This window comes from Rhinatrema bivittatum, chromosome 1 (genome assembly GCF_901001135.1).
Source record: "Rhinatrema bivittatum chromosome 1, aRhiBiv1.1, whole genome shotgun sequence".
Lineage (NCBI taxonomy): Eukaryota > Metazoa > Chordata > Amphibia > Gymnophiona > Rhinatrematidae > Rhinatrema > Rhinatrema bivittatum.
Genome location: NC_042615.1, coordinates 833,279,380 through 833,294,872, shown reverse-complemented (window position 1 = coordinate 833,294,872; position 15,493 = coordinate 833,279,380). Strand labels below are relative to the sequence as shown.

The following is a 15,493-nucleotide window of genomic DNA, read 5'->3' as shown; positions in this document are numbered from 1 at the left end:
CTGGTTTCCATCTTCTTTCCACCAACTTCCTCTGCCCTCATTCTTGGGGACTTTAATCTCTATGCCGATGACCCTTTTAATTCCAGCTCCTTTTTTTAGCCTCATTTGACCTCCAACTATGCTCTACCACTCCTACTCACCACTTTGGCCACTGCCTTGACCAACTCCTTTCTTCTACCTGCTCTCTATCAAACTCCTAAACCTCAGTTCTTTCCCCCTCTGACCATCATCTGATAACTTCTCACTTGCCCACCCTCTCCCACTATCTCGTCCAGTCACCATAACCCATTTATGAAACTCCAAGCTTTGCCTCAGTTGCTGCCCTTTGCAGCTTTGCCTCAGTTGCTCCTTTGCAGCTTTTCAACCATTGTCTCATCTTTCCTACACTTCATCGTCAGAGTCTGATGAAGAGGCAGTTTCTTCTTACAACACTATACTTTCCTCTGCTTCAGGCACTCTTCCTCCTCCCTTTTCCTATTCTCTAAGGTGTACTAAATGCCAGCCCTGGGTCACCCCTAGAATCTGTTCCCTAAATTCCAGTTCCTACTGTGTGGAACATCTCTGGAAAACATCCTGTGCCCGTGCCAACTTTATACATTTCATATTCATACTGACCACCTTCCACAAGCAAGACTCCTATGTCAATCTGAGAAACTCCCCTGCCTCAAAGCCCTCACTAGGTCTTTGCCACATTTAACTCCTGACTCAAACTGCCTCCAATCTCCCCCCCCCACAAACACACACACACACACACATACACACACCTCTTCACTCTCTGCTTAGCCTAAAGATGACAACTTCCATGATAAAGGACACAACCAACATAGGCTCCAACTTTTATAGTCTAGAGTACTCCTACAGACCTGAGGGGAAAAGCACAGGACGCTTTTACGACCAAGTTCAAAAGCAAAGAGCATCAAGCAGCATTGTCTGAATTTTCAAGAAGGCTGCTCACCCAGTAAAAATGTTGCTAGCAGTAATTTTTTGATTGTAAATAATACTACTCTTATCATAAGGCTTGGGGGTAACTGCATGGAGTGGCAGTTAGTAACCTTAAGAGAAACCTTGGGATAAACTGCATGGTGCGGCAGATGCTACTAAAGGAAGCTTGCTGGGTAGTCTGGATGGACCCTATTGGTCCTTTTCTGCTGTCATTCTTACTATGTAACTACAGCTTGGATTACTTTTCCCTATTTGCATAACTTTATACATGTCCAGATTAAATTTCATCTGCCATTTGGATGCCCAGTCTCGCAAGAACCTGCGGCAATTTTTCACAATCCGCTTGTGATTTAACAACTTGGAATAATTTTGTGTCGTCTGCAAATTTTATCACCTCACTCATTTTTCTCTTTTCCAGATCATTTATATATATATATATTAAAAAGCACCGGTCCAAGTACAGATCCCTGAGGCACTCCACTGTTTACCCTTTTCCATTGAGAAAATTGACCATTTAATCCTACTCTCTGTTTCCTGTCTTTTAACCATTGAACAAACACAAAAGTATTGGCCTCAGTCTCCATCTGAGCATTGAACATGACAAAAAAAAAACAGACATTATGCTTCTCTCCAGTGTTAGTAATCAGTCACATTCATTACCAGATTCAATTGATATTGATGGGCATAATATCACAATTACAAGAAATATTCATTATTTTGGAGTAATTCTGGTCTCTAAATTATCAATGGACGCCCATATATCTGAAACAGTTAAGTCTACATTTTATAGGTTACAATTGCTTAAAATATTTAAATGATTACTGAACACACATGACTTCAAAAGGAAAATTAGTTCTTACCTGATAATTTTCGTTCCTGTAGTACCATGGATCAGTCCAGACCATGGGTTAAGCCCCCGTTCCAGCAGGTGGAGACAGTTCAGAATTCTGAGGCTGCCCATATAAGGACAGAACCTACCCCGGAACCCTCAGTATAACTATTGTCAAAGCAGAAAGGTATAAGATCAAGCAAGTACCAGAATAAGTAATAAATATAATAAAAATATCTAAATAACCCAACAATTGGGACAAAAGAACTGTGTAACTAAGCGCTCTTGTACAACTACCCCTGATCATCAAAAGATGCTTCCGGTGCCTTAAACAGTGAACTTCAAAAAACATATGACGCAGGAGATCAAGAAAAAGACAAAAATTCCTGTAAGAAGGAAAAAACGAACGGATAAGAGAAGAACGGGCGGGTGTCTGGACTGATCCGTGGTACTACAGGAACAAAAATTATCAGGTAAGAACTAATTTTCCTTTCCCTGTACGTACCCGGATCAGTCCAGACCATGGGATGTCCCAAAGCTTCCCTACAAAGGGTGGGATCCAGACAATCCCGCTCGAAGAACCTGACGACCAAAGGAACCAAAAACTGGAGCCTGAACGTTGAGTCGGTAATGACGAGCAAAGGTATGAAGAGATTTCCAAGTAGCCGCCCTACAAATCTCCCGAGACGACACAGATTGAAACTCCGCCCAAGAAGTCGCCTGAGAACGCAAAGAATGGGCTTTCAGACCTTCAGGAACTGGCCTGCCCTTGCAAATGTAGGCTGAGTAAATCGCCTCCTTCAGCCAGCGAGCAATAGTAGTTTTAGAAGCTTGCTTACCTTTGTTGGGTCCACTCCATAGGACAAACAAATGATCAGAGAGACGAAAGTCATTGGTAACTTCAAGATAGTGCAACAAGATTCTTTTGAGATCGAGACGACGGAGATCGTTACCACCGGAGGCAGAGATCTCCTCCGGTGAAAAAGCGGGAAGTTCAACAGACTGATTAATATGAAAAGATGAAACAACCTTAGGTAAAAAGGAAGGAACAGTCTTTAGAGAGACATCGGAATCCGAAAAACGGAGAAAGGGATCCCTACAGGATAGAGCTTGGAGCTCAGAAATTCTCCTGGCAGAAGAGATAGCAACCAGAAAAACAGTCTTAAGAGTCAAGTCCTTAAGAGTGGCACGACAAAGAGGTTTGAACGGAGCCGAACAAAGAGCACGAAGCACCAAGTTTAAATTCCACGAAGGACAAATAGACCAAACAGGCGGGTTCAGATGTTTAGCGCCTCTTAGAAAACGAACAACATCAGGATGAGAGGCGACCGGACGACCCTCGAAAGATGGGGTAGATGACCGAGACGGAGAGGACCGTCCACCGAGAGATTCAGCAGGTCTGTGAACCATGGTCTCCGAGGCCACTCTGGAGCCACGAGAATGACCGGACCTCAATGGAGCTCTATTCTCCGAAGGACTTTTCCCACTAATGGCCACGGAGGGAACACGTAGAGAAGAACGTTGGAGGGCCAGGGAAGAACTAGCGCGTCCACCCCTTCTGAACAATGCTCCCTCCACTGGCTGAAGAACCGTGGAGTCTTTGCGTTGGCTAGCGAAGCCATGATGTCTAGGTGAGGGGGACCCCACCTGCGCACAATGAGATCCATCGCGACGTTCGATAACTCCCACTCGCCGGGATCAAGATGCTGACGACTGAGAAAGTCGGCTTGAACATTCTCCCTCCCCGCTATGTGGGAAGCCGCCAGATGATCCAAGTGTCTCTCTGCCCAAAGAAAAAGCTTGCTGGTCTCTAATGCCATCAGACGGCTCCGAGTTCCGCCCTGTCGGTTTATGTAAGCTACAGTGGTGGAATTGTCTGATAGTACTCGGACAGCTTTGTGACGAATCAGAGGAAGAAAAAACTTGAGGGCCAGACGAACAGCTCGGGCTTCTAAGCGATTGATGTGCCATCGGGATTGGGAAGGGGACCATAACCTTTGAGTGGTTTGAGACTGACAGACAGCCCCACAGCCGGAGAGGCTGGCGTCCGTCTTTACTATGACCCAAGAGGGAGTCAAAAGAGGCATTCCCTTGAGAAGGTGAGCCGGGAAAAACCATCATTGTATGCTGGTGATAGTAGATGCGGAAAGAGGAAGAATCTCCTGATAGTCCTCGGATATTGGCTTCCAACAGGACAACAAGGCTGTTTGTAAAGGACGCATATGAGCAAACGCCCAAGGAACGAGATCAATCGTGGAAGCCATGGTTCCTAGAACCTGGAGGTAATCCCACGCCGTGGGAAGCGGGAGAGTGATGAAAGTGTTCAACTGATTGATCAAGTTGAGTGTTCGTGAGTCCGAAAGAAAAACTTTCCCGACTCGAGTGTTGAAAAGGGCGCCCAGGAATTCTAGTTGTTGAGAGGGTCGAAGAGTGCTTTTGGAGAAATTGACTACCCAGCCAAGAGACGTGAGAAGGGCTAAAACCCTGTCTACTGCAAGGGAGCAGAGAGCGGCGGACTTGGCCCTTATCAACCAGTCGTCCAGGTAAGGATGGACCAGAATTCCTTCCCGGTGAAGAGCTGCTACGAAGACCACCATGATCTTTGTAAAGATGCGGGGAGCAGTGGCGAGACCGAACGGGAGAGCCCAAAACTGGAAGTGCTGACCTAGAATCTGAAAACGAAGGAATTTCTGATGATCTTGACGAATGGGAATGTGGAAGTAAGCCTCCTTCAGGTCCAGAGAAGTGAGGAATTCCCCGGGACGAACCGCCGCTATCACTGCCCTCAGGGTTTCCATCTTGAAACAGGGGAACCCTGAGGGCCCGATTTACCCTTTTGAGATCCAGAATGGGACGGAACGAATCGTCCTTTTTGGGAACAACGAAGTAAATTGAATATTGGCTGGTGCCCCTTTCGTGAACTGGAACCGGAACGATTGCCCCCAATTCCTGAAGATTGAGCAAGGTGTGGCAAACCGCAGGCTGCTTGGAACGGCCGCAAGGGGAAACGATGTAGAGATCCAAAAGGTGTCTGGCAAAATCTAATGCGTAGCCGTGCTCTATCACGTCGAGGACCCAGAGGTCGGAAGTGATCTTGGCCCACTCCTTGAGAAACATGGAAAGAAGCCCACCTAAGTTTCGTGCGGAGGAATGGACCGGCCGCATTTCATTGTGGGGTAGACTTAGAAGAAGTGGACTGCTGATGGCCGTCACGGAAACCACTGCGTCCACGAAAGGAATGGGACCAAGACTGGGACCTGGATACTCCTCCCCTGGGAAAAGAACCACGGGCTCTGCTGACATAACGGCGATTGCCCCTGAAGCGAGAACGAGACGGGACAAAAGACCTTGACTGTTTGGGACGGTCCTCTGGCAGCTTATGGACCTTGTTTTCACCCAAGGACTTAATAAGCTGCTCCAGGTCCTCACCAAAAAGCAACTTGCCCTTAAAAGGAAGATTGCCCAACCGAGCCTTAGAGGAAGCATCAGCAGACCAATTGCACAACCAGAGAAGACGTCTGGCAGAAACCGCTGACACCATAGCTTTAGCTTGGACCCGAAGCAAATCATACAGAGCATCCGCCACATAAGCAATAGCACCCTCCAAACGTTCAGCTTGCTCAGCCTGTGCAGACGGGAGGTCCTGGGTGCTGAGTAACTGCTGCATCCACCTAAGGCTTGCCCACTGCATAAGACTGCTGCAAATTGTTGCTCGGACACCAAGAGCCAAAACTTAAAAAATGCGCTTTAAATAAAATTCAAGCTTACGGTCTTGAATGTCCCATAAAGCAGTCGAACCCACCACTGGGATGGTAGTACGCTTTGTCACAGCTGTGACAGACGAATCCACCTTGGGAATTTTTAAAATGTCCAAGCAGTCCTCAGGGAGAGTGTATAGCTTATCCATAGCTCTCCCAACACGAAGTCCAGACTCAGGAGACTCCCATTCCCTGAGGAGGAGCAAGCGGTGTATGGGATGAAAAGGAAAGGAACGCGGTAAGGCCCTAAGTCCCGCCAGGACTGGGTCCGCGTTTGGAGTCATAGCTGTAGCGACAGAATCCTCTGGGGGAGGGTCAATTCCCAGTTCTTGAAGAACGAAGGGAATAAGAGGCTCCAATTCTTCCCGCCTAAATAAACGCAGAACACATAGAAACATAGAAACATAGAAATGACGGCAGAAGAAGACCAAATGGCCCATCCAGTCTGCCCAGTAAGCTTCACACATTTTTTCTCTCATACTTATCTGTTTCTCTTAGCTCTTGGTTCTATTTCCCTTCCACCCCCACCTTTAATGTAATGGAGCTGCATCCAAGTGAAATATCTAGCTTGATTAGTTAGGGGTAGTAGCCGCCGCAATAAGCAAGCTATACCCATGCTTATTTGTTTTACCCAGACTATGTTATACAGCCCTTATTGGTTGTTTTTCTTCTCCCCTGCCATTGAAGCAGGGAGCTATGCTGGATATGCGTGAAGTATCAGTCTTCTCCCATGCTGTTGAAGCAGACAGCCATGCTGGATGTGCATCGAAAGTGAAGTATCAGGCACATTTGGTTTGGGGTAGTAACCGCCGTAACAAGCCAGCTACTCCCCGCTTTGTGAGTGTGAACCCTCTTTTCTTCTCCCCTGCCGTTGAAGCAGAGAGCTCTGCTGGATGTGTGAAGTATCAGTTTTTCTTCTCCCCTGCCGTTGAATCAGAGAACTATGCTGTATATGCATTGAAAGTGAAGTATCAGGCTTTTTTGATTTGGGGTAGTAACCGCCGTAACAAGCCAGCTACTCCCTCTTTGTGAGTGTGAATCCTTTTTTCCACATTTCCTCTTGCTGTTGAAGCTTAGAGCGATGTTGGAGTCACAGTAAGCATGTGTATGTTTATTTAATAAGGGTATTGACTCCAGGCAGTAGCCATCATTCTGGCGAGTCACCCACTCTTCATTGGCAGCCTCTTGACTTTATGGATCCACAGTGTTTATCCCACGCCCCTTTGAAGTCCTTCACAGTTCTGGTCTTCACCACATCCTCCGGAAGGGCATTCCAGGCATCCAACACCCTCTCCGTGAAGAAATACTTCCTGACATTGGTTCTGAATCTTCCTCCCTGGAGCTTCAAATCGTGACCCCTGGTTCTGCTGATTTTTTTCCTACAGAAAAGGTTTGTCGTTGTCTTTTGATCATTAACACCTTTCAAGTATCTGAAAGTCTGTATCATATCACCTCTGCTCCTCCTTTCCTCCAGGGTGTACATATTTAGATTCTTCAATCTCTCCTCGTACGTCATCCGATGAAGATCCTCCACCTTCCTGGTCGCCCTTCTCTGTACCGCCTCCATCTTGTCTTTGTCTTTTTGAAGATACGGTCTCCAGAACTGAACACAGTACTCCAGGTGAGGCCTCACCAAGGACCTGTACAAGGGAATAATCACTTCCCTTTTCTTACTCGATATTCTTCTCTCTATGCAGCCCAGCATTCTTCTGGCTTTAGCTATCGCCTTGTCGCATTGTTTCGCCGACTTCAGATCATTAGACACCATCACCCCAAGGTCCCTCTCCTGCTCTGTGCACATCAGCCTTTCCCCCCCCATCGAATACAGTTCATTCGGATTTCCACTCCCCATATGCATGACTTTGCACTTCTTGGCATTGAATCTCCGCTGCCATATCTTCGACCACTCTTCCAGTTTCCTTAGATCTCGTCTCATTCTCTCCACTCCTTCCGGCGTGTCCACTCTGTTGCAGATCTTAGTGTCATCCGCAAAAAGACAAACCTTACCTTCTATTCCGTCCGCAATGTCGCTCACAAAGATATTGAACAGGACCGGTCCCAACACCGATCCTTGCGGTACACCACTTAAAACCGCTCTCTCTTCAGAGAAGGTTCCATTTACCATCACACATTGTCTTCTGTCCGTCAACCAATTTGCAATCCAGGTCACCACCTCGGCACTCACTCCTAAGCTTCTCGTTTTATTCACCAGTCTCCTGTGCGGAACCGTATCAAAAGCTTTGCTGAAATCCAAGTATATGATATCGAGCGCTCTTCCTTGATCCAATTCCTTGGTTACCCAGTCAAAAAAGTCAATCAGATTTGTCTGACAGGATCTTCCTCTGGTGAATCCATGTTGCCTCTGGTCCATCAATTCTCCCGACTGTAGATAGTTCACAATTCTCTCTTTCAACAGTGACTCCATTACTTTTCCCACCACCGAAGTGAGGCTAACCGGTCTGTAGTTACCAGCCTCCTCTCTGTTCCCACTCTTGTGAAGCGGGACCACCACCGCTCTTCTCCAATCACTCGGCACCACTCCCGTTTCTAGGGATCTATTGAACAGGTCGCACAGCGGTCCCGCCAGCACATCTCTGAGCTCCCTCAGTATCCTTGGATGAATCCCATCAGGCCCCATGGCTTTGTCCACTTTCAGATTCTTTAGCTCTTCCCATACATTATCTACTGTAAATGGATTTTCCTCTGTTCCGCTTCCCTCCAGTTTCTTGTTGTGTAGAGATGGTCCTTCTCCAGGGTCTTCTTTAGTGAACACAGAGCTGAAGTATTCGTTTAATATTTCTGCCATTTCTTCGTCTCTCTCCACACATTGATCATTTCCACCTTTCAATTTCACTATACCACTTTGGACTTTTCTCTTTTCGCTGATGTATCTGAAAAATGTTTTGTCACCATATTTTATCTCCTTGGCAATCCTCTCTCCCGCTTGACTTTTGCCAACTTGATTAATTTCTTAGTCTCCCTCAGTTGAATCAGATATTCTTCTTTGTGCTCCTCCCTTTGGGATCTTTTGTATTTCTTGTATGCAGTTCTTTTAGCTTTAATTTTGTCAGCCACCTCCTTTGAGAACCAGATAGGTTTCATTTTTCTTTTGCTTTTCTTTACATTTCTAACATATAGAGCAGTTGCCTTGGCGATTGCTCCTTTTAGATTGGTCCACTGCTGATCCACATCTCTCTCATTTTCCCATCCATTTAGTTCTTCCTCTAGGTACTTCCCCATTTCCTCAAAGTCTGTGTTTTTGAACTGTAAAACTCTGGTCTTTGTGCTTCTTTTCCATATTCTTTTAGTGATATTAAACCATACCGTTTGATGATCACTGGTGCTGAGGTGGGCGCCCACCTTGACATCAGAGACGATATCTCCATTATTGAGCACTAAGTCGAGAATAGTTCCTTCTCTCGTGGGTTCCAATACCATTTGTTTGAACAAAGATACTTGCATGGCATCCACTATTGCTCTACTGTTTTTAGATTCCGCAGATGGGATTTTCCAGTCTACATCTGGCATATTAAAGTCACCAACGATCACCACTTCCCCTTTCTTACTTATCTTATGGATGTCTTCAACCAGATCTCTGTCCAGCTCTTCCTTTTGGTTTGGAGGCCTGTAAACCACTCCAATATAAATGGATGCTCCATCTTCTGTTTTTAGCTCTACCCATAGTGCTTCTTCCTTGCCCCAACTTCCTTGCAGCTCAGATGCTTGGATATTATTTCTGACATAAAGAGCCACACCTCCCCCTTTTCTATCCACTCTGTCCTTCCTTAACAAGTTATAGCCTGGTATTGCCGTATCCCAATCCTGAGATTCTGTGAACCATGTCTCTGTGATAGCAACGATGTCCAGTTCTGCCTCTGTCATTAGGGCCTGCAGATCTGGGATTTTATATCCCAAACTATGAGCATTTGTAGTCATAGCTTTCCAGGTACTCTCTTTACGGTTATTGCTTTTCCTGTACTCCTTATGAGACTTTAGTTGAGATTTGTTATTCACTTTACTCTTTCCTTTTGCAGTTGTGCCATTGATGACAGAGTTATCCATCTCAATTAGCTTTTTCTTTTGGTTATGGATCTTGAAATTCTGCATGCATTGGTTTTTTCTCTTTTCTGGTAACACGTCAATGTTTTTCTCTAGAATTTCTTCAGTTAATATAGGGAGGGCTTTATGTTCTTGTTGCATTTGATACTGTGTGTGTCTCCTTGTTACAGGTCTAATTCTACCAGAGCCCACTGTGATCCTGTTTTGTAATGATTTACTTGATGAACTGATTGAGTGGGGGGGTATACTTGTTGGCTTCCCATCTGTCAAGAATGGGTGACTGTGGGACACATGTGTTATCCTACCTGAGTCTACTGTATTTCTTTTTCTTGACTCCTGGTTATTCTTTGGTGTTGGGGAATTATTTTCTGAGTAATGCAATGTGAGTGTAATTCTTCTAATTGAAGCTAATTGAGCTTTAACCTCAGTCAGCTCCGTTTTCAAAGAAGAGAGCTGTGCACAGATCGGGCAAGCTCCAAGTCTCCAGATGCTTTCCCTCAGAATAAAGGGTCTACAACAGTTGCATTGGATAGTTCTCATATTGTTTAAGTTTTGGATTGGTATGTCCTTAGCTGTTAACATACTAATTTATCTTGTTGCTAATGCTAATTTAGTCAGTCTATATTAGTAATCTAATCCCAGGGGTGGGTGGGAAACAAACAGTTGAACGTGGGACAAGCTGGGTAGAGTAGGACACTTTCTGGAACTTTATTAGTCCTTTAGCTATTAAATGATCCCACAGCACTTCTGTGCCAATATTAACCAGATTATTAAAGAACAGCTATACAATAATAGAAATGCAGGTATACAGGATCTTAAAAATAACAGTTTGCAAGCAACAATTACAATAAAACACAGCAGTTCTACTGCTCAGAGAGCCCAGATATTAGTGGAGCACAGAGCAATTAGAATGAATAGTGAAAGAAAACAAGCAGGTTTGGGTTTTTTTTGTTTTTTTCTTTTTTCCCCCAGAACAGCACCACAGAAAATTATGAATCTTATCTGCACAGGAACAGAAGTATCCTCTCTGGATCTGCCTCAATCAGTCTGCAATGCCCAGCCACTTCACTATTTACCTTCTTTGCCACACCCAATCTGGCCTTAACTGGACACCTTAGGAACCTTCTAGTTCTTACCTATTAAAGGAATCCCTCAGCACTTCTGTGCCAATATTAACCAGATTATTAAAGAACAGCTATACAATAATAGAAATAGCATCACCAAAATCCTCCTATTCCTTTCTGAACACACCACTGAAACCTTTTTTAACACTCTCAACAATTCTTGTTCAGTCCACTACATCCTACTCTTCACAGGGCTCCCACTGAGCATCTCTTTGCATCACAGTCTATCCAAATTCAGCTGCACAACTTATCTTCTTCCAATGTTGCTACACTTATATAACCCTTCCTTTCAAGTCACTAAATTGGCTCCCTGTCCATTCTATTATTCACCTACAAGAATCTTCATGCTTCAGCGCCTCATTTTCTAGAACCTTCATGGGCATAATGCCTGATCTGTGGAATACTCTCATTCCCTTCCATAACACACTACAGAGTAGATGACATTCCATCGCCAACTGAAAATTTGGCTCTTCAGCCAGCTAAACCATGAACTAAACTAGGGACAGGCAACTCTGCTCCTTGAGTGCTATACACAGATCTGGTTTTCAGGATATCCACATTTTATATGCGTGAGATATACCGTATTTGCATATAATGGAGATAGTACATGAAATATCTCATGCATATTTATTGTGGATATCCTGAAAACCAGACCTACTTGTGGCACTCGAAGACTGGAGTTGTCTACTCCTGGACTAAACAATTCTTCCTCTGATGACCCACGAAAGACAACAGGCCATCAGAACCTAGGCATTCCATGCACTTCTCTCGACAAAGAGCACAGAGCAAAGAATTTCAGCTTTATCATTAACAATGCTGATCTTGCTTTTTATGATTTGCCTTTTATCTATAGACACTACATGCTAACTTCTTGACAAAGGGTGACAACATGGAACTTCAGCCTTCTCCTTGATACTGATCTTGCTTTTATGATTTTGCTTTTATCTGTAGTTATGAACGGTCTTGGATTTGTAGTTATCAGTTTTATTGAATTTATTTGTAAAGCAACCCAGTTGTTAACTGCTTTGAAATGGCTGCCCAGCCACAAAAGGTGGAATAGAAATCTAAAAATTAAATTAAATCTCTCCCTTCACCTCCCACCTTGTAAACTCTCGTCATGGGTCAAGGAACTCTTATGTATGCCCTTCTCCTTAAAGACCAACTCCCTACTCTACACATTCCACTTTGCTGCTCCGTACACCTGGAATAGACTTCCTGAGCTGGTGCGTCATGTCCCTCTCTAGCCATCTTCAAATCCAATCTAAAAACTGACCTTTTTAAAGCTAATTTTAAATCTTAACCCCTAGTTCTTTTGCTAATAGCCTTGTTAGTTTTAACTATTTTTCATAATAAATGAAACTTCCTTTGTCAGAGAAGGGACCATCTTGTACATATGTTCTGTATACACCTAGTGTAATAGAAATTATAAGTAGTAACAGTTGTAGATACTCTTATTGGCCCAAAGTCTGGAGAGAGGAGTGCACCCTCAGTGCCACTCATTGGACATAAAAGACCAACATAATAGGAACAGCTCTCGTCTCTTCCTCCCATTTCAGGACATGCATGAACCACCTCTAAGATACACTCACGCTTGACTGGCCCTGATAAAATACTATGCCTCAGCTATGGAGCTAGCATGAATGACTCCAGTGTAGCGCTGATGACTCCTCTGTAATTCTGAATGACTCCCTTATAACACTGATGAATGACACCTCTGTAATAAAATAACACTGTAAATGAATCTCCTGTATTACTAAGTGATTTCCCTGTAACACTGAATGATGATGCCTTGTAGCGCTAAGGGACTGTACTATAACACTGATAGATGATTTTCCATTAGTGCTGCATAATGACTCTTCTATAATATTAAATGACTCCCTTGTAATCTGAGTGATGACTCCCTTATATCATTAAGGGATTGTCCTGTAACACTGGTAGATGACTTTCCATTAATGCTGCATAACAACTTCCCTGAAATATTAAACTCCCCTGTAATCGAAATGATGACTCCCATGTAATCTAAATCATGACTCCCGTATATCACTGTCCTATAACATTGATAAATGACTTTCCATTAATGCTGCATAACAACTTCCCTGTAATATTAAACTCCCCTGTAATCGGAATGATGACTCCCATGTAATCTAAATCATGACTCCCGTATATCACTGTCCCATAACATTGATAAATGACTTTCCATTAATGTTGCATAATGACTTCCCTGTAATCTGAATTATGACTCCCTAAGGGACTGTCCTATAACACTGATAGATGACTTTCTGTTAGTGCAATATAATGACTCCCCTGTGCTATTAAATGACTCCCCAGTAATCTGAATGATGACTCCCTTATATCACTAAGGGATTGATAGGAGACTCGCTAAAGAATGCTCACCTATCTTACAACACCACGTGACTCCCCTGTAATCTGAATGACTTCCCCCTTATATCACTAAGGGATTGATAGGAAACACCCCTGTAATGCTAAAGCATGCTCACCTATCTTACAACACAACGTGACTCCCCTGTAATCTGAATGACTCCCCCCTTATATCACTAAGGGATTGATAGGAGACTCCCCTGTAATGCTAAAGCATGCTCACCTATCTTACAACACCACGTGACTCCCCTGTAAAGCTGACTCCTGATTCCCCTGCTGTTTGAGCGAGGTATGACTGTAACAGCAGAGCACTCACCTGGAAGCCGTACTGACCATTCCCAGGCTGTTTGACAGCACCAGGTCCAGCTCAGCTGGGCTCAGTTTCCCCAGACACTCTTCAACTTGACTGTCAATTGGGTTGGAGATGGTTTGGCGACTTAGGTCTCGGCGTCTCCTGGATCGAGGCGCTGCTTGCCCTCCTGTGCTCTGGTCTTGAGTGACACTTTCTGACATGGCTGTCCCCTGTATGGTGTATTTTCCTGCTGTCTCATATATACTCTCATAGTCCATCTGCTTCTTAATGAGCTCCTGGTACTGGTCCGTTTTCTCTGATATCTGAAAGGAGGAGAGAGTGCTGACACATGCTTAATAACAATTCCTAAAACCAGTCCTTGAGGACCACCCCCCTCACCGCCCAAAAAACCCAAAACAAAAGATCTGGCTCTTGCAATACCTAAAATGAATCTTCCTGAGTTGTATTTGCACACATTGGGGGCAATATTCAGCTCAGGGCATCAACTTAGCCAGATAAACTTATCTGGATAACTTATAATGGATATTCAGTGGTGTGGGTCTGCCTCTGAATACAGCTGGCTATGAGAAAGTTAGCCAGAAAAATTAATCCTCATAGCTAACTCACCCCTACATTCATCAAAAGTGCAGAGAGAGAGATGGAGAGAGAAAGAGATATATATATAGAGAGAGAACCTATGTATAAGGCTGCACAGTAGTCAGCTATTTATACGACTATAGGAGGGCCAGCTAATAGCCTGAGGTGAGGTGTTGGTGGTGGTTTAGGGGCCAGTTTTATATGCAATAGTGATCATAATATGATCAAATTTGAATTAATGACAGGAAGGGGGACAGTAAGTAAATCCATGGCTCGTGCTAAATTTTTCAAAAGAGAAACTTTGAGAAATTCAGGAAATTAGTTAAAAAAAAAAAACCTGAAAGGAGCAGTTACAAAGGTAAAAAATGTCCAAGAGGCGTGGTCATTGTTAAAAAAAATACCATTCTAGAAGCACAGTCCAGATGTATTCCACACATTAAGAAAGGTGGAAAGAAGGCAAAACGATTACCGGCATGGTTAAAAGGGGAGGTGAAAGAAGCTATTTTAGCCAAAAGATCTTCATTCAAAAATTGGAAGAAGGATCCAACAGAAGAAAATAGGATAAAGCATAAACATTGGCAAGTTAAATGTAAGACATTGATAAGACAGGCTAAGAGAGAATTTGATAAGAAATTGGCTGTAGAGGCAAAAACTCACAGTAAAAACTTTTTTAAATATATCCAAAGCAGAAAGCCTGTGAGGGAGTCAGTTGGACCGTTAGATGATCGAGGGGTTAAAGGGGCACTTAGAGAAGATAAGGCCATCGCGGAAAGACTAAGGGGTAGATTTTTAAACATATGCACAGGCGTCCAGGTGCACGCGCTACACGGCATGCGCACATGAATGCGAGATTTTATAATATGCGCCACACTGGTGCACGGCACGCATGTTATAAAATCGGGGCGGTGCAACACAAGGGAGGGTTTGAAAATGCAATTTTCACGCGGCGACGCATCGCAGCCTTCCCCAATTCCCTCCCAGTCTGCTCCAATTGAAGAGTGGACTCGGAGGGAACTTCCCTACCCCCCTGCCATACTCCCCTCCCTCTCCCCTGTCCTCCCCGACCCCTTAAATCGCCCTCCTACCTTTTTTTGGTTTGTTTGTTTAGACTTACACCGCGAGCCGGGCCGAAGAAAATGGGTGGAGAGGGGAGGTCCAGGGGCAGGGCAGGCTGCCAGCACACGATCCCCTGGCACAGTGGCAAATGGCCACTGTGCCAGCCATCTCAGCTCCGTCCCACCCCGCCCCCCTGGACCACCCATTTTCTTCGGCCCAGCTCTTTTTAATGTAATGATGCTTATGCGTGTGGCCAGGCCCCTTCTAAAATGTGGAATTTAAAATTCACCCGTAAATGAATTCTTTGTTTCGGTGTTTATTGAAAAGGATCGTAGTGAGATACCAGTTCCATAGATGGTTTTCAAGAATGATGATTCAGATGAAGTGAACCAAATCACTGTGAACCTAAACGTTAGGGAGATTGACAAATTGAAGAGTTGTAAATCACCTGGACCGG

At 44.4% G+C, this 15,493-nt stretch overlaps 1 protein-coding gene across 1 annotated transcript in view; it reads right to left on the bottom strand.

Annotated features, from left to right (window-relative positions):
* LOC115082581 overlaps positions 1-15,493 on the bottom strand; it is a 55,775-nt gene that overhangs the window by 14,934 nt on the left and 25,348 nt on the right. The window contains exon 2 of the mRNA XM_029586801.1: positions 13,408-13,706. Within this exon, the coding sequence (XP_029442661.1) occupies positions 13,408-13,661 (254 nt within the window). The 5' untranslated portion in view covers positions 13,662-13,706. The remainder of the gene's footprint in view (positions 1-13,407; positions 13,707-15,493) is intronic.